This window comes from Lathamus discolor, chromosome 2, assembly GCF_037157495.1.
Source record: "Lathamus discolor isolate bLatDis1 chromosome 2, bLatDis1.hap1, whole genome shotgun sequence".
Taxonomy (NCBI): Eukaryota; Metazoa; Chordata; class Aves; order Psittaciformes; family Psittacidae; genus Lathamus; species Lathamus discolor.
Genome location: NC_088885.1, coordinates 10,242,815 through 10,261,643, shown reverse-complemented (window position 1 = coordinate 10,261,643; position 18,829 = coordinate 10,242,815). Strand labels below are relative to the sequence as shown.

General features: G+C 44.2%; 2 protein-coding genes across 10 annotated transcripts in view; one reads left to right on the top strand and one right to left on the bottom strand.

Moving 5' to 3' along the window:
* The window catches only part of LOC136007655 (cytochrome c oxidase assembly factor 1 homolog), a 52,335-nt gene that overhangs the window by 3,938 nt on the left and 29,568 nt on the right, over positions 1–18,829 (bottom strand). For 3 of the 8 annotated variants that reach the window (XM_065665683.1, XM_065665686.1, XM_065665684.1), the window contains 2 exons: positions 3,897–3,999; positions 934–1,085 (listed from right to left, as the gene is read on the bottom strand). In XM_065665683.1, the coding sequence (XP_065521755.1) occupies positions 934–1,085; positions 3,897–3,990 (246 nt within the window). In that variant the 5' untranslated portion in view covers positions 3,991–3,999. Of the gene's footprint in view, positions 1–933; positions 1,086–3,896; positions 4,003–4,095; positions 4,244–4,269; positions 4,368–18,829 lie in introns of those variants that run through there. The other 5 variants (XM_065665688.1, XM_065665689.1, XM_065665690.1 and 2 more) reach the window with 5 other exon arrangements.
* The window catches only part of BLVRA (biliverdin reductase A), a 68,277-nt gene continuing 65,270 nt past the window's right edge, over positions 15,823–18,829 (top strand). For both annotated transcript variants that reach the window (XM_065665678.1, XM_065665677.1), the window contains exon 1: positions 15,823–15,952. The gene's annotated coding sequence lies outside the window, so the exon portion shown is untranslated. The remainder of the gene's footprint in view (positions 15,953–18,829) is intronic.

Sequence of the window (18,829 nt, the reverse complement as noted above, 5' to 3'; positions counted from 1 at the left end):
AACATGTGGGTGAAGCCTGGCTGGAGTTAGATGGAAAGTGGAATTTTACATGAATTGGTTTCAAGGTTGATTTTTCTTGCCCTGACAGCCCCTCTTCTTTGCTGTGCCGTCTGCCCCATTCCTTAATGTCCTCACTTGGTCCCCAGGACTCAAACTACTCATTAGGAGGAATAAAATGAGGCAAATGTGACAAGATCCTCCAATGAGGGACCTGGAGAGGTCACTAAGGATGTTCTGCATCACCAGCAAACTAGGGAAGTCCTGGATTAAGGGGTAAAAGCACTGATGGAAAAGGTCTTTTCAGGCAGCAAGCCAGAGTGGAAGTGGACCTGTGTTTGTGAGGTTTGCCTTGGCCCAGCCCTGGGCTGATGCAAGGCAGACTTTTGCAATACTTCAGAACCCAGCACAGCATTCTCCAGTCACTATGTAACCCAAGTGCTCAGCCCTGGCAGCTGTGCTCCGTGGCACAGGCTTACAATGCTTTTAAAAACCACCCCATTTGTGCTGCACCACAGCGTAGCTCAGAGGCAGCTATAAAACTGTTCTGAACAAAGATTTAAAAAATAGTGTGGGATGTATCCAGGAGGGAGAGGGAGGCAGCTGCTATTTTAAAGCTAGATCTGATATGTTTCTGAAAACGATTTCCTGGGTTACAGTAGCAGGAGGGTGATCGACTGACTTGGGAGGTCACTTGGCATTCTGTGATCTGCCCACAGAGCGTAACATAAAGGTGCTGCTCATGCTGTATCCAGTCCCCCATACTGGAGCATAATTTATGCTCTAGAAACCTGTTCCTCTTCTAAATCAACTCGCATCCCATCCTACTGCCTTCCAGTGTCCCAAAGTGACTCGTGACCTGCTGCAAATCCCCCAGCTGATCTTGTCACCCAGTGCCTTGGGAAGCCACCCTGTGACACCACCTCCCAGCATTACCTGTGCTCTTTGTGTGTCCACACGGTTACTCCCATCTGTCAGTCGAATGTTATGAACCTTGAGAGGGAGGGCACCCAGGGCTTCCAGAGCATCAGGATTGCTATTCAGTTGCTCCAGAGCCTGCTGGTAGTACTGGGTCCTGGCAAAACCTTCTGGGTGGGAGAAACGGGGTAGTTAGAACTGTTCACTTAAAATCCAAAAATGAGTAAAAATGACTTAAAAGAAGACATTTCCTCTAGACTATCCCACCCTTCCTGAAAAGCAGTCCAAAACTATTAATTAAGAGAAATTTGGCAGAAGGAGGAAACACACCCTTACATCAGAGGAGCAGTGCTCAGCTCACTTAAGTGAAGAGGACTCTGAATACAGCCTGTTCCGTACTGATACACAGTTCAGCTTGTGCCTGTGTCTCCCTGCTTTTCATACATTTGTATGTCATCTAAAAGGAACAGAAAAAGGGGGGTAAAAAAAGGCATAAGGGTGAGTAGGTGAAAATGTTCTGAGGGTAATTCAAATTTTCTTTACAAAGGAGATTCAGAAAATACTTTAAGAACGGAAAATATTTTGCAGGCATTAGTGTGAGACTGGAACAGCTGCTAATACTGTGAAACTCTTGCTGTGGTCTTGATAACAGCTTTTCAAGTGGCAGCCAGGAAGCTGCAACTCTACTGATGGATACATTAAAAGAGAGGCCATTAGAGAAGCACCATTAGAGTTAATGGTCAAGCAGCAACAATAGCTAAGTAGGCTGGACTCTGCAGTGTTGGCATATGGAGGACAATTGTGGTAATTGCTGTTTATCAATGTCTGGTTGCTATGTATAGCTGGGAAAAGCTGTGCAATGGTCACCAATGGACAATGCTGAGCTGTGAGGCTGGAAACTTGCCGACCCTCCTTATGGAGGCAGAGATTTACTGATAAACAGATTTAAGGCTTGCCTGCTGGGATTTCTACATGCACTTTGCTGCAGCCTAACTTCACTCACTTGACATCAAGAAGGGCAGAGTTAACCCAAACATATCAAAACCCTACTCAGACAACTTTGCTCTTGCCTTCCACAGTTTAAAACAAAGTGTAAGGTTTGTTTCCTGCTCTCTTGCCTGTATTACTCTTGGAGCATGAGGCAGAAGGATGCTGCCCCCACTCCCTAATAAGAGGCATTCCCTGTGAGCAGGCAGCATTCAGTTGGCATGGGAACAGCTTTACTAGCCTGCAGCCTGCACTGGTCCTCCCTGGTCCCCTGGGCCACCCTAAGTAGCTCCAGGTAAAGAGGTTGCAGCACAGGAGTCATTTAGTGCCTATGGATCATGGCAAGCAGTCACCCAGGTGATGTTAGAAGTAGGCTGCACTCATCCTACAGGCTGAAGGGGAAACAGGTTTGAGTTTCCTGGTGCTCCTTCTCAGCTGTTTCTTGTTAGTATTGGACATAAAATGCCTGACTAATCTGTTTATCCATGTGTGTTTCAGTAGGAGAGCTGAAATGATCCTGGGGTTGGCCTGGGAGACTGCTCCCACAAGGAGGGTGTGGAGGTGAACACAGTGAGTAGAAATAGGATTACCTGAGTGCTTGCTTTCAGAGATCACACATACAAGCTTTCCTTCAACCTTAAGGGAGAGAAGACCCCCTCTTCCCCTGCTCCCACCATAATGGAAGCCACTTGCTCCTCACAGTTTCCAGCATGGGCCAGTTCTGTGCATTGGGTAGAAGGAACTGGACAGCCATGAGTGTGGGCCAATAGAAGGGTCCTTTGTTAGAGGCTATAAAGAGGCACACTTTGCGCTAGAAAGTGTCCTTTCAACAGCCTGGTTGGTTTGTATCAGACGGCTACTCAGTGGCCACTGACACCACAACAGAGCAAGACTTAGCTGCTGTTTTGCACCACTTGATCGCACAGCTAAGTGATGTAGGGAATGAGCACTTTGACTTTTGTATAGCACAGGGGGTGACTTCCCCCTTGCCAGACAACAATGCTGAAGCTGAAAATTAAAAAATGCTAATGTCCTTGTTAAAGCCAGATTTGGTATTTTAAGCGTAAGAGGATCATATGTCTGTCATGTACTTCAGAGCTGGAGGGCATGAGCTGCCTAAAATTAAAGCCTGCTTTCCAGCCTTGTCTGATTTGCTATTAATATGTGTAAAATGAAGGGGAGGTTTCAGAGCTTATCTGAGGGCTTGAGGAACAGGCTTGGCTACGCTTTTCTGGCAGCATCCTCTGATACAGGGGCAGGTCAAAAGCAGTATCATTTGATAGCTCCAGCAAGGGAGAGGCATAGGGCAGAGAGGCATATAGCACCCCCTGAGAGAGGCAAAGCCCGTTTCTGGTCTGATGCTAAATATCTAGAAATAATTTTACATAAAATAAGCATCTATCATTTGGACTAATAACTCAGATTCATGGTCTAAGACACACAGCAACTAGAGCTGTCTATATATAGCAACATCACCTGTCTAGCTTTTCTTTCCTTGTCCTAGTCTTCTTGATACTGAGTGCTCTTATCTGCCCTTCATTCAGGAGAAAGTAATGGTGTCTTAGCACTTCACAGGCATGCTGTGTTTAGGGCCTGCCCCACAGAGATTTACAGATAAAACCACTAGACATTAATACCTTCTCGCAGATGGTCCTCTCTTCCTCCCCAGTTGTAAAATCTCAGTAAGAAATGAAACCTGTGTTACTGCCTAAGCATCTATTTTGCCCTCGCCTTCAGAAACCAGACTTTCTCCTGACCATGACAGCCTCCTCCCTATGCAATACCTCTGGAAATGTGTGCAACAGCACTTGGGAGAGCAGCAGCTCTGAAGCTGAACAAAGTGGAGCCAACAGAAGCAGAACCCAGAGGCTCAGCCACACTTCCCTTAACTTCATCTGCTTTTCATGTCTTGCATGCTGCTATTTTCCCCACTACACAAAAGCAAATGAAAGGGGCAGAGGAGAAATAAGGTTGCTAACAGCAGCAAGGCTTACTTTGCATAAGATTATACATCACGATGCATCCCCCGCCGCTGAACAGTCCCATGAAAATAGCCATTTGCTGCAGTTTTCTTAGAGAAGCTGGCATTTTTCTTCCCTGAAAAGAAAAAAAGGAAGACATTTGTTGTAAAAGAAGAAAGCTAAAGGGTTATCCCTCCCCCCTTCCTTCTCTTTCCTAAAAGCCCTTTCCAACCAGGCCTGAATGAAAGCACAGTACATGGGGCTCTTCCTCACTGGGGCCCCACAGTGTGCCCAGAAGGAAGGGTGGTGAGAACAGAGCAAAGCGGGGACCCAGCCGGGTTGAATGTGTTTATTCAACTTCTTTTAGTGATGCCACTACTTTGCTAATTGCCGAGAAGAAAATGACCTCCCTGGTGTGGCCAGGGGCCAGAGCCACATTGTCACGGGGGCTCCGGGTGCCTGTGTGCTCACTCGCACACTGCAAGCATTCAGGCTTCGGGGAATGGATTTCTCTCTTGAGTAAACTCCTCTCAAGTAAACACGCTCACGGCAGGGCTGGATTTGGCCTGGAGTGGCGAGGGACAGAGCCAAGCCAGTGCTGTGCCAGCGAAGATAATGGAGCCAGGGTGTGTGTATTCTGTTGTGTTGTTTTTATTCCCAAGCCATGGGTAAACAGGAAGGATTTTGCAAGCTATTTCTCTTCCTTCCTGCAGCCCCCCAGCCCAAGCTTGACCTTCTAATGAATCACAATTTTGGCATTTGAATGCATGACCCAGCAGAGTAAGAAACACCTCTGAGAAAGTCAACCCACTATGCGTTTCCATGGATTGGGTGGGAAGGCTCAGGGAAGACCTTATAACAGTCTTCCAGTACCTGAAAGGGCCTACATGAAACTGGAGAAAGACTTTTTACAAGGGCAGGTAGTGACATGACAAGGCGGAATGGCTTTAAACTGACAGGGGTGATTTAGACTAGAGATAAGGAAGAAATTTTTCACTAGACACTGGCACAGGTTGCCCAGAGCAGCTGTGGCTGCCCCATCCCCAGCAGTGTTCAAGGCCAGGTTGGACAGGGCTTGGAGCAACCTGCTCTAGTGGAAGGTGTCCCTGCCCATGGCGGGGGTTGGAAGTGGATGAGCTTTAAGGTCCTGTCCAACCCAAAACATTCTACGAAGGTGACTCTGTGGCCTGAAGATCCTGAGCTAATGCTCCTGCCTACACAGGTTAGTAGGAGTTGAGCTGAATTGTTAGTGGAGAGTAGCATGTTGCTTCAGGCTGTGGCAGGATGGGACTTGACCAAGCATCAGAGTATCGACTTAATGCTGTTGCTTGTCTCATAGCTAGGATGTCAGGGAGGAACGGTCCTGACAACAGTTTAAAAATAAATAAATAAAGGAAAGAAAGAAAGAAAAGCTAGCAAAAAGGTTGCCCTTTTTGATGTAGGCATGCAGACAGCTGAACACTTGGGGAAGCTGTAGGTTTCTAATCCCAAAGGCTTCATGCCTCAGTGCCACAATGGTGTGACTTAAGTGTTGCACTCAGTGAGAGCTGGTTAATAAACCAAGGCCCAAACCAGTTACAGAAATGTAACCTGGGCAAGGCTGTTTGAGTCCTGTTGTGAAAACCTCTTCTAGCATCCCTCAGGTATGTGTTAGTCAGGTATTGCTCAGCTGACAACCACAGTTTAGAGGGGATGGAGAAGCAAATATCAGGACTCTTTCCCATCATGGACAGGTCAGGGTGATATGGGCAGCCTCCTCTTCTCATTGCTCTTCTGACATGCCCATCTCCTGCATCCTCTAGCCCAAGGGAAACCATTAATGCAACCCAGGTCCAACTTTCATCTACTACTCTACCAGCAATAGCATTCAATTATAATGTATGCTTCTCCTTAGTTGAAGGCTTTCCTTATTAACTAGTTCACTTGACTGTAAGAGCTCTTAATGTTTAAGTAAGTTTACTCTTTAACTTACTTCACATTTCTGGATGGCTAGTAATGGTAGTAACTCCGAGAAGCACGTGGGCATTATACGTACTTTATGCCCCAAAATCCCCAAATTGTGCCACTGGTACAGTCATCTCTCACTGATCTGCATCTCTGAGTTTTCTTTTTCACTTCCTCTGGGGAACTTGAGCAGTGTGAGGAGTTGCAGCAGAGGAAGTACAAGTGTGTCTTTACAGAGAAACGGTACCAGTGGTTTTACAAGCAACAGCAAAGCTGCTAGCCCATTTGTGTTTGCAACCTTCCTTAGATTGCAATTTATAACATTATTTCTCCCCCTCAAACTGCAAAATCTGATCAATAAACAAGTTTCTGTAAGATATAGCCAGGCAGGATCTGACACCAACAGAGCATAACAGCAAGGGGGAAAAGGTGGTAAATCTGGAGGGTGGATCAGATAGCACAGGCTGTGACCTGCGGTATTTATTTTGCCCCTTTCAAAGTGTCAGCCAGGCAAAATTTGCTTTGTGATGAAATTCAGGGTCTGAGGGTGGGAGATGCTGCTGACACGTTGAATAAAAGTGGGAAGATGTGGAGCTCTTCCACCAGTGAGGAAGTTTTGACCAAGGTTCAGGGGATTTCCTTAGCAAAGGGTGGAAATCAGAAGCTCTGCAACCCACTGTTAGGGGTTTGAGGTTTGTTAAGTCTTGCAGTCTGCTCACACCCAAACAAGGGAAAGTAAGAGAAGCTTTGTGCTGATCAGTAATGTGCTCACACGCTCATCACCAGCTCTGCTCACAGCAGGTCAGGGGCCACAAGTGCCCTGACGGTGCTGTGCCAAGGCAGTGCCATCTGGCAAGGAAGCTTGGCAGCAGAGAAGTGGTGATCCCAGCAAGCACTACTTCCTCATGCAGCACTCCTGGCTGCTCCTGATGCGCTGACCCTGCCTGCAGTTGTCACTGCTGCTGTCACTATTGCTGGCCCTGCTGAGGCAGGGATGTGAGGGGCTGAGGTGCACAGCCCACACTAGCTCTGTGAAGGTCCTAACTGATGTAACAGGGAGAAGATCTCTGTTGCTTGCTTTCAGTCACAGTGGGAAAACTGCAGGCTGGACCATCCCATCCCCAGGCTAGCCCTTCATGCTCTCCTCCCACTTGTTTCTCAGCTCTTTTCCCAAGCCAGTCCCATGACAGCACATTGCGGGAAGAGGTTCAGAGCTACGCGTTTTAACAAGTCTCTCAAGACCTTGCAAACCTTCTCTTTGATCCCACAGTTCCCCGTTAGCTTCCAAAAGCAAGGACAGAGGTGTCTTTGGAATCCAGTGCCTCTCTGTGAGGGGGCTGTTGCTCCCCTCCCCTGCCATTATGGTCCCTTGCTGTATGAATGTCCAGGTGGTGTATCCAAACCCTTGAGCATCTCAGCATGCAGTTGCTGATGATTTCTGAATGATGACACTGGAGATACTAATGGTGCCAGCTTATGTAGGACTGAAATATAGTAAGGAGCTGGTTTTGGCAAGGACTCGTAGCAAGGATTTCTGCCCTTTGGCCAACCATGTCAGCTGCTCCCATCTGCTGCTCTGCTGAAGTGTGCTACAGCAGAGAAGGGAAGGGAAGCAGAGGCATGCCTAGAGGTGTACCTCCTGTCCTGAGCCTTTCTGAAAGCGATTTACAGCCTGCAGATTGTAGAGGCTGTTAAAGGAAAGGACCAAACCCCCTCAACTTCACTTGCCACAAAGGGAGTAGCTGTAAGACAATGCATTTAGGAGAATCTTATAGATACAACATGCACTTGCCTCCTGAGGAGGGAAATTCATGTTGCTATCTGTGGTGATCTCCCCTCAGAACCTGTTATACCACTAAAAAGTATGCAAGTCAACTAGTTGAAAAACTGATTTCTTCACAGCTGGTAATTAGAAAAGCACACTTTCCAAGCTAGGCTGTTCTTCAAAAACATCTTTTTCCCTTGTGCTATTTGCAGTGGTAAACGATTAAGTGGAGATTAGCACACACAAAATCACCGAGCTACACTTATCAAGAGATATTAAATCATAGTAAGTTAATGTTCTCTAAAAATGAGTATTAAGGAGCAGAGCTTCATAACAAGTGCAGTGCTCATTTTGTGCCTTGAAAATAGTAAGAAATGGTGGAGGAGGTTGTATATGATTCACGCTTGACTCTGAAATTAAGCAGGACTCAGGTAGTTAATAATAAGATTTAACAAACTCAGAGAAGTGGAAGACTCCAAGGGTCACATGTGAAATGGTGGGTTACTGCAACAATGAAGTCTGGTTTTAATTAGACTTGTTTTCTCCACAGAGGATCTTCTAAAAATAGGCTGGGTTTATGAGATTCTCCCTTATTTCAGCAAATTCAGATTTTCTGGTTTGGTCTCTGAAATTCATGTTGCAGAGGTTTGTCTTGGGTACATCCACCAAAAGCAGGTAGCATGAAGCAAGGGGCATTTCCACCAAGCTACAGACATTCATTTTATTTCCCTCAGACATAAGTGAAGGATCTGGGGCTGCAGGTTCTTTGAGGAAGATGTTTCTTCCTCCTCCTTCTCCTTTTCCTTCTCCTCATCCTGGCACTACCACGCTCCACCAGCACATCCAGCTTCTGGGTGCTATCACAGACCAAATAGTAAACAATAATATAGTTCTGAAGTCAGAGAAGGAACTTGATCCATGCAAGCTCAGTGTGATCACTGCTCACTATCTCAATTTGGGCCGCTGCCTACCTACCTGGCCAAGACAATATATTGCCAGGCCACCAATATAAGCAGCTGGGAGCCTTCAAACCACTTTGAACCACTGTGGTCCTGAGATGTTTGCATGACACACTAAATATGTGTGGCAAGAGACAACTATTAAATTAAAATTTTTATCAATAGGCCTGAACATGGACCTGAGCATCTCACTTCAAGACAGGAACTGTTGCCTAACCCTTCTGCAAATAAACTCTCCCTTGGGCTGGTGGGATTTGAGTCAGCCCCAGGTTCAGCTTTTCTGCAAGCCACCCAGGCAGTCATGGAAGTACAGGAGATGAGGGTAATGTCAGGCAAACCACGCACAAGCACACACCTGCATTTCACATTCTTGCTCTCTTGCCCATCCATTGATCTTGAAAGATCCATAAGGCGTCTGGGTGTGAGCCAATTTCTATACTAACAACATGCCAGGACAACATTTTAGAGACAGCTTCTTGATACTCACTGTCTACAAAATACCTTCATCATCAGTATTGTCACCAAAGAGAGGACAGTACAGAAGAAGTGTTTCAACAGGACCATCATTTCAACATCTTATTTTTCCCTTTTTCACAGAAATAGTCTCAATGTACTATTTACCTATTTCTGAGAAGTAACAGCACAAATTGTGCCCCCAGCCCCCACATTCAGAAATACCAAAGATCTGCACTGATCTGCAAAGATCTGCAGGATCTGCACTGACAAGGCACAATTTGGCATTTAGGGAGGCAAAACACCTTTTCAGCCAGCACTGAAATGATCCCTTCTAGGGTCTCCTTGTGGATTGATTCCTAGGAATGTGCAACTTACCCTAGTTAAATGCTTTGAAGGGACAGCTGTAGGTATGAGGAAGTTTACTGCCAAGCCAGGACACTGCATTAAGCTTATTTTCTGTGTTTGCTGTTAGCTAATTAACAAGGAAAGTAAAAGTAGTCAATAGAATGATTAAGGACTCTAAGCAGCCACCTCATTCTTGTAGTTGTATCACACCTCCTGGGGCATACACTACAGCACAAGTGGCTTGCTCAGTTAGCACAAAGCCTCACATGGTGCCTACAGATATTTTGGTTTCATTTCCTTTTTCTCCCTTCTTGGGTGCTCTCATTTGCACATTTCTATATCTTTAGGTATCATCATACATGTTTTGTACTCCACTGCCACAGACCACTTCCCTTGTGTGCTCTTGAATTATAGTCTCATCCGGCAGGCTTGCCTGTACTGCATTTCTTTTCCTCCTGCTTGCCCACCTTCCCCCCTCTGTGCGCCCTCTTTCCCTGCAGACTACTGCACCACCCCAGTGCCAGGCTGGGGACACCACTCCTGTTGTCCAAGGAGCTTTCTCCTGCCACCCCTTGGTTTATCCCTCTATGAAATGGAGTCTGTCTTCCTAACTGCGGGTAAAGAAGGCAGGTACCTAAATCCTTTTCTGCTTTTCTCTGAAGTTGCAACGATGGGCTACAACCTAGTTTGTTCAGTCTTTCTGAAAGCCAGGTTCATGTGCCAGCCAGTTCAGCAACCTGTCCCAGATCATTCTCCAAAGACAACTAGAGCTGCCCATGCTTCATACTGAAATACTAGGGATATCACAGAAAAGAGACACAACTAGGGTATACTTTTGGAGAAGCAGGATAATTATACCTACAGAGTGACCCATTTTTGCTGTTACTGGAGCACAGCATTATAGGTTAATGCCTAATAATCTGTCATTAGCATCCCTAATTGTATGTTTCTGTAATTGGACATCATGGAGGTGGGAGGAAGTTGCGAATGTTCACATTTTGTCTTTTAGAGGTGAACTGCAAAGGATTTAAGAATTCCTAAGTAGGGTAAATGAAAAAGTTGCATCCAAGTTGCAACTTCCTGCATTCTTCCAAATGCAGGAAGAAAAGAATCAGTTGTGTTTATGGTTTTAACAGTGAGTGGTTTACCTGAGAAAGCTATAGGGCAGTTCTTGGCTTCCCTGCCACTGGGGGTGAGGTCACAAGAGCTGCAATCCAAGGTTCAAAAGAATTGCTCCACACCGTACCTGTGCCTCCCCACAGCATGCGTCAGAGCCCAGCTTCCAGATGGGCACAGCAGAACAAAAGAATCTCATAAAGAAACAGCAAATATAGTCCTTTGACTGTCTCATGCTCTCAGGACAAGAGGGAATAGCACTGTGTTTAGGATGAGGTTAGCACAAGTGGACTGTGAAGCCAGGGAGGTTTTCATAGTGTGATGTGAATTTTCTGTATATGGTTTCCTAGAATAGGTTCACTGAACCTGCAAGGTAAGTGATCAGTGAAGTCTACCAAGCCATTTCTCATGGAAACATCAAAGAGCTTGCAATGCTTTCTGTGCAGTGATGACTATTTAGCTCTCTAGCCAGTCCGTGGGCATTTATCTGTGTCAAATACATTAATTATGCTGAAAACACTGACAAGATCCCAAAGCCAAACCCAAGAACCTATCTAGCTTTAAGTCAACTTACTAAATCCTGAGATGGGGAAAAAACACGCAGAAACACAAGGAGTCTGTAGTAAACTGGCTAACAAGGTCACATTTTACTTTGGAAAGAGAAAATGGTCACAAAAGTTTGTAGAAGTACTGCAGATGTCATTGGGCTAAGAACTGTTTGTGGCTATGTTAAAAGCTAGTACCTGCCTGGAAGTTCACAGTCTCTATCTCCAATCCTGGTAAGGCTCATGCCTGCCTGTGGCCTTACTAACTTCAATAACACAATCCACATGCATGCACTAAATAAGCACGCAGCGGACAGTGGCCTAAAGGAACTGAATGCCAGGGGAGCCAGTCACAGGGAAAAAATGTTTAAGGCAGGAACAGAGTGTAAATCATATGATCTTGTTCCCTTGTAATGTATCTGCTTCCGGAAATGAGGAGGTAAAAGATGTGATCTACTCTTCTGTGATCAGCACGGAGCCCAATTTACAAAGCCCTAAAAAGAATCAGTGCTAACAGGAACGTTAGTAGCCCTGTGGCCAAACATCTTGCTGATATAATGCCTTTTATTGCACAGTATTATAGCAGTACACACTTTTGGCACTTCACAAACACCTTGCTCTTCCCCATATTTCCTGCTGAAAACCAAAAATAAATAAAATGTTACCCTAAATTCCCCCAGATTCTCAGATGCGGTAAGTTTATTTCAAGCACTCGTCTTTATACCCTCCTCGGTAGGGCCTCTCCTTCAGAAAAAGCTGACCCTACCCTTCTTCAGAAAGTCAAGTCCCTTTGAAATACATCGGATCAACACTTAAAAGCGAAAGGCTTTGAGAAAAACTAATTACTTTCTAATATCTTGGACACCTGGATCATTTCCAGAAGTTGGTCCTTGCCCATATGAGCAGAACTGGTTCAGTATCAGCTAAATCTGTTAGCACAAATTAAGATCTGAGGAAAAAATAACCTCAAAGACTCGTGACTTTAATAAGCACCAAAGACCAAAACCAGCACAAGACCAACAGGGATTCTGACCTAGAAACATTCTATTCTCAAAGACAAAAAGGGAAAAAAGTTCTGATGGGAACTATTCAAAAAGAAAATACAAGAAACTTCTATAATACTTGAAAGTTTCTGTTCAGACAGATCCAGCTTGTTAACTTGTGCAGAGCTGTGTGAAATAGAGATGGAGAGAGCAAAAGCGTGAAGGAAATGGTGGAACCTGCCACACTGCATGTGCAGCACCTGGAGTCAGACCTTTAACTTGATCTGAGAAATAGCTATCGATTTATCTGTCCACCTTGGAAAAAGATATGCTGGATGCTCACAAGGCAGTTGAAAGTGAATCAGCTTCTCTTCCAAAAATGAGTCAGGGCAAGAGGAACTTCAGGGAACAACTGACTGCAATCCATATTTTCCCCCTCAGAACATGTGTGGGAAAAGATTTGAGGGGAAAAGTATCTCCCCATTTAATGCTTTAAATGATGTCTCTATTTTATTCACTAAATACTGGATTTTTCCACAGCTCCCGTTAGGGATGGCAGGAATAGTTTTTTCCTTTCATTTTGCAGAGCTGTGGCGGAAATACATGAAATGACTTTGCAGGAATCCTGTGTCAAGTCAGGCAATCGGTCTCCAGAGACCTGAGCTGTGTCCCTGCACATACACCATCTCCTCTCTCAGGCTAAAACATTCCAGCCTAGAGAGGTTCACCACAACTCCAGGGCTGTTTCCTTCAGCAGCCTACCTTTAGGGATATGGGGAGAAGCTTTTTCTATGGAGCTACGGCTCAGGGCTTTGCCCAACAAGGGGGTGTGACAGTCCAAGAGCTGGACAAAAGCACAAACCACATTTTTACATACTGTTGATGATTGAGATTTTTCAAAACATCATGTGGTTTCTGTGGGCTCAACAGGCAATACTTTTACAGGATCATTGTTTCCTAAAAGTGCTGGTATCTTTGAAAGGTAGGCTGCTTTCTGGCATTGTGAAGAACACCTTTGCTAGAAACTTTCAAACATGGCTGCTAACAACATAATGTTATTTCCTCATAAACTTATTGCTACTTCAAATACTTGGCTGTGGGGTTTGTTGGGAAAATGCTAGACTGCTAAGGGCTAAAAACAATGAAATATGACAAAAGTGGCACACACAAGACACATAGGTGTGCTATGAGACATTAGGAAAGGGAACAGGACTAGTTAGCGGGGAATCACTGCTGCTAATGATGCTGGCAGGGATCCATGCCCACAGACTTCTGAAAATGAAGGCTCCAGAGGGTGCCACAACACATACATTTTTTTCTGTTCATTTTTGTTTTCTTTTCTCATTGTATGCTACTGAGCTCTCTTGTTGTGGGAATCAGGAAGAGTGATAAAGAGATACCATCACTTTTACACAATGCTTACTCCCAGGGACCTCTGCTTAGGTACAAGAAGCCCCTACTAAGTGTAATTTCCAATTCATCTGCAGCTCTTGTACAGGCACAGCAGAAGACGGTGCTCCTGGGTTTCACGAGCAGCTCTGGGACTGATGCACTCTATCACTCTGGCTAAACCCATAAACTTTGGGTGTCTCAGTTCACAGATGTGAAAATAAGTGACTAAACACTTCCTGGTTCCTACTTTGCTGGAAGATAGCGACATTTAATGGCTGCAAAATGCTTTGACAGCCTAAGATGTAGTTTTATTTAAGTAAAGTTGCCTGTGTACTGTACATGCATGTTATGAGGCACAACAATGTATTCCAGTGATAAAAAATAGAAGCATTTTGCAGCATGGCACAAGGTGTGTTGTAGGACCAGCACAATAATTACAACAGCCGCAGCTGGCACTTATTAGAAAATTAAAGAAGCTGTTACCAGGTCATTAATAATCTGTGACTACCTGCCTTAATAGTATTCTTCAATCAACAGGCATGAGGGTGAGGGAGTGGAAGAAAGCGTCACACCTTCTTGTAAGTCACTGTAGAAGGCTGATACCCTTGTTTTCATCACTTTGTAATCTGGTTGTTTACTTCCCTCCTGGTGTCCCTTCGGGCTGGCTCTTCCCTCACTGCTAGCTCTAACACCAAAGGACTGCAAGGCTCTAGGCCAAGGAAGTTAGCAGCCGCACCTGCAACAGCCAGTCCCAGGGGAAATGCAGCCCTCTCTGTGGTGTCCCAACCCGGTAGCTGTTTCCCTGCTGCCTCTAAACACTTCTCCCGAGCATATGCTCATGCTCCTGAAGATTATTTTGTCTGCAAAGTATCCCTGTCCATTTACAATGTACTATGATTTGTTCCCTTGCTTCTTGCTCTTTGCCTTCTGTGTGTAGGCAGATGGTTGGAGGAAGAGAGAAAAACAACTTGTTTCCTGCTTCTTCAGAAAAACACATGCTCTCCAGAGCAGACAGATGCCTTAAAGTCAGATCCAGAGCATCAATTCATCTTTTGGGTTCAGCTGTAGCATATAAAGCATTTGCTGGCTCTGGTCTAATGCTTTTTGACATTGTCAACCCCCCTTCAGGGAACTACTGCCTTGTAACCAACTTGACAGCAAGTATTGTTCTACAATTATTAATACAATGCGTGCTACCTTCAAACTGACATGTTCTGAGGACAGGCATCAGCTGTGCTCAGCTCTGGCTTCACAAACAATATTCAGACCACAGCACAGGCCTCCTGCTGCTAAGTAGTACATAAATAAATAAAAACATGCCTTTACCATGCTGCTATTGCACCTTTTTAGCCTTTCAATCTCAATTTTGCAATATTTTCTTCTTTTTTTTTTTTTTTGCGGGGGGGTGGGTCTTAAAGTTGGAAGTATTCACTTCTCTGCACCCTCTCTCTTTTGGCTTTTTTTTTTTTTCCCCAGTCTTCTTTCAATTTATTCTTTTCTCTCTCTTTTGGATCCAAACTTAAGATTCCAGAAACTTGAATCTACATAAAAGTTAATTAACTTCAGGAACTGGTTTTCCTCTCCTATTTGTTTTCTTTTTTTTCTGGAATGCAGATTTTTTTTTTTTTTTTTACTATAGCCACTGTAATTTTCTATTATTTTTTAAATGTTTGGCTTAATGGGTTATGTTTGCTTAGTCAATAAGCTGATGACGCCCATGACAGCACCAGAAGTGTTTGGTTAGCAGCAGGGAGGAAAAGAATCAATAACTCCAAGCATTTGGCAGCTTTGTGGGCAGGAAATCATTTGTATTCTCTGGTTTAAATCAATGACCTTCTTTTCTTTGCTGTTCTAACAGGAAATTATAAACTCTGTGAACACTATTTGCATAGTGCCTTCTGCAATACACTTGTATATGCCTGGGCAAAACAATATGTTAAGCCCAGCAGTGCTTCTCTGAGGTCTCCGTTAGAGAAAGGCAACCACTTAAGACTTTACAGCTGCAGGCACTTGTGGTTATAAGGAGCAGGGGCAGAGTAGAGGAAGATGTGAAAAGAGCTCCACTTCCACCAGCACCATCTAAATATGAAGGGATTATTATTGATAACAGGGTTGTGTACTACAGAGTATGAATAAAATGCCACCTTTGAAACTTGGCAAGATGTTGTATTTCCAGTGACAGACATAAAGTTGCTACTTCTGCATTAAAGCTGCAATTGAACTTCTGTATCTTGCTTGTCAGGGTTGCCCTACAGTGCCAGGTACAGTTTGAAAAGTGCTGCACTTTGCTTGAACTCAGCTTTGCATTACAGAGCATGTGTTTGTGAAAGGTTCAGTCTCCTCTATCCTGCCCTTTGGCCAAATGCACTTAAGCAAGAAAAAGAAATTGCCACCTTGTCTTGCCATGCAGATGGGAAACCGTTCCAGGAAAGCAGCATTCTGACAAAGGTAGTATTGAGCCTGGCACTGAACCTGCCTTCCAACTTTTTCTGCTGCCCACCACCGCATCAAGTCCATCTGAGCTATTGTTTAGAATGTAGGAGAGCCGGCATTCAAGAAGGCAAGCCAGACACAGGAGATGAAGGTGTGTGACCCCTTTTTGTATGTTTCTCCCAGTGTGATCACAGTACAGCCCTTAATTCTTGTCTATGGCTAGAGTTAAATGTTGCAGCTTGCAGCACCAGCAGCTGGCACTGTAAAGCCCCTAGGCTTAAGTACACCTTGATGTGCTTACCTTCATCCTATGCAGGAGAATGACATGATAAACCACTCTGAAAAACACTATTTTAACCCCAGATACTACCAAGGCCTCACTAATCTGCACTGAAATTAAATGTCATAAAAATCAGGTATCCAGATAGCTCTGCTTTGCTTTTGCACCTGACAAGTCTTTTCACAGTAGTTCTCAGCATCCCTCCTGTGCTCCCACTCCCACTGGCACAAAGCTGTCCTCAGGTAATACCTGAGGTATACTTATTAGCTATGTCACAGCTCTCCTTCCCTGACACAAAAATGGTAGGAACATTACTCGGAATAACTGAAGTGGAAGTAATATCCAATTCTTGCACTCCTGCTTTGTTTCTATTAATTTGCCAGATGTAATCTTGTCAGCCTGTCTTCACAAGCATTTCACTCCTTCCCTCTGCAAACTCTGCTTGTTGGAGACCTTTACAGAGCTCCTACAGCACCCTGAGCATTTCTAAAATTTGCTGTTCCTGAGTGAAGGAAGCCACCAAGAAAATAAGGTGCCTCACTTTCTCACTGACAAGAGGCCAAAGCAGTATCACAGTATCACAGAAGGGCTGAGGTCAGAAGGGACCTCTGGAGGTCTCCAATTCCACTGCTCAAATGGGGCTGCCTACAGCCAGTTGACCAGGAAAATATCCAAATGGCTTTTGAGTATCTCCAAGGATGGAGACTCCACTACCTTCTTAGGCAATCTGCGCCAGCACTTAGTCATCCTCAGTGAAAAAGCGGTTCCTGATGTTCAGACTGCACCTCTTGTGTTTCAGTGTGTGCCCATTGCCTCTGGTCCCATCAGTGGGCACTGCTGAAAAGAGCCTGGCTCCTTCTTTTTCACACTCTCCCTTCAGGTATTTACATACATTGATGAGATCCTCCTTGAGCCTTCTCTAAGCTGAACAGTCCCAGAAAGCAGAGTGCTAAAACAAGGGATGAAGTGGGCAGCTATTGCTCAGTTGACTTTTTTCTATTGAGTGGGTCAAAAGCAAATGTGTCTTTCTTCCCCTGCTGTTTTTCTTCCCTTCTCCACATGTACATCGCCTAAATGTCATGCTGTCACCTTTTTCCACTGAACACCACGTACCTGGAATCTTTCCATATCACAACAAGAAATGTTTTAATCTGGAAAGATGTGCAAATAGAATAGCTCATGCCAGAAATATGAACTGGTTTGGTTAGCTTTAGGCTTTGGACAGATTTGTGAGTGATTTATGATTACAGATGAATAAAACATAATCAGAAACTGTGGAGTGATAGTGGGGTATGTACAAAAAGGAGAGTTGCTCCTGTTACATGTGGGAACATATAGGCCATAGTCTAATACTTTTGAGCTTGTGAAAGGTATGCTAGGTGACTAATTCATTTCCCTAATATATGACAAGCAACTTTCATAATGGAAAAAATTACTTTCCTAGATAATTTGTTTTTTAACGACTTATCATAGCTGTTCACTCCTAAGGGTGTGTATTTTACACTATGGAGAAAACTGGTATGGAATAAAAAATGCTGATACACTCAAAACCTGCATTTATCTTTAAAACAGAAGTTTGTGGGTTGTTATTTTTTTTAATATATACAAGCTATGGTTGCTGAGGTTTTTGCTCAGAAGACAACCATGTGTTTTACGTGGCCTTTTGTCTACCCAAAGGAAAATAGAATTCTTTCTGGGGAAGATAAACTAGATTATACAGGAGGAAAAGGAGGTTTAGTTCTGCAGTGTTCAAGAATACTCAGAAACTCTGTACTAAATTTGGGGCACAGATTTACCAACTGGCTCTGTTCTTGCATTGCACTTAAACTTACAGCTGTACTTATGCTGAACTGAATGGATTTGCTGTAGAGGTAAAAAGCAAGACTCGCTCTCTGTTGAGTTTGATACGAAGTAATGGCCTCGTTGACCTCAATAGAGTAATTCTTGATTTATACCACTCTTTGCTCTTTGCAAGAGCAAAGCCAGATTAGGAAGGTACCTCAAAGTGACAGTGTTCAGATGAGTATTTAATCTTTGTTAAATGAAGCATTTGGAATGGAACAGAACACAGTATTCATTGCTTTTACCATTCTCTCTGTAAGCGCACTGTGAAACAGCTTGTGGTATTTAGTTTTTTCTTAACCTTTATAACATTAGCAATGAGGACTCATTGTTTCCAAATGTTACTCTCCTCATATGAGGCTTCTTCAGTGTAAATCAAATCACTTTAAACACAGCATAACTTGGTACTAGAGAAGATACAAACAGTAAGATAGCAGAATTGGCTGATAGATATACAGAGCTAAATTTTACCAATCTGCTCCTCTGCCCAAGGCTAGCACAGAAGAGAAGCAAAGCTTCCTCCTTTCCTGCACTTGATATTCAGATCCACTAGACACATTCGCAAGTGTCTTATTTATTCTTCTCCATTTGTGCTGTCCATTCCTTTCTAACAGGCCATTCTCCTCCACCCAAGACAACCAGCTAGGCTAGCAAATAGTGCTATGCCCTGGCTTTTGGAAGTTCCTATAAGCATGGCATTTTCCCCTGGGCATGTTTGTCTGTGCCGTTTTGTTTTATGATGCAAAGGTCTAACTGGAAGAAAGAACTGGCCCTACCAGGTCTGGATGCCTTGCTGGGAGATGAATACTAGTTAGCATATATATTACCCAGTACTGGTGAGGAAAGTAAGAAAGCAACGAATCATTTTTAACTTATACAACAAGCTGCACTCCTCTGACTGCTTTT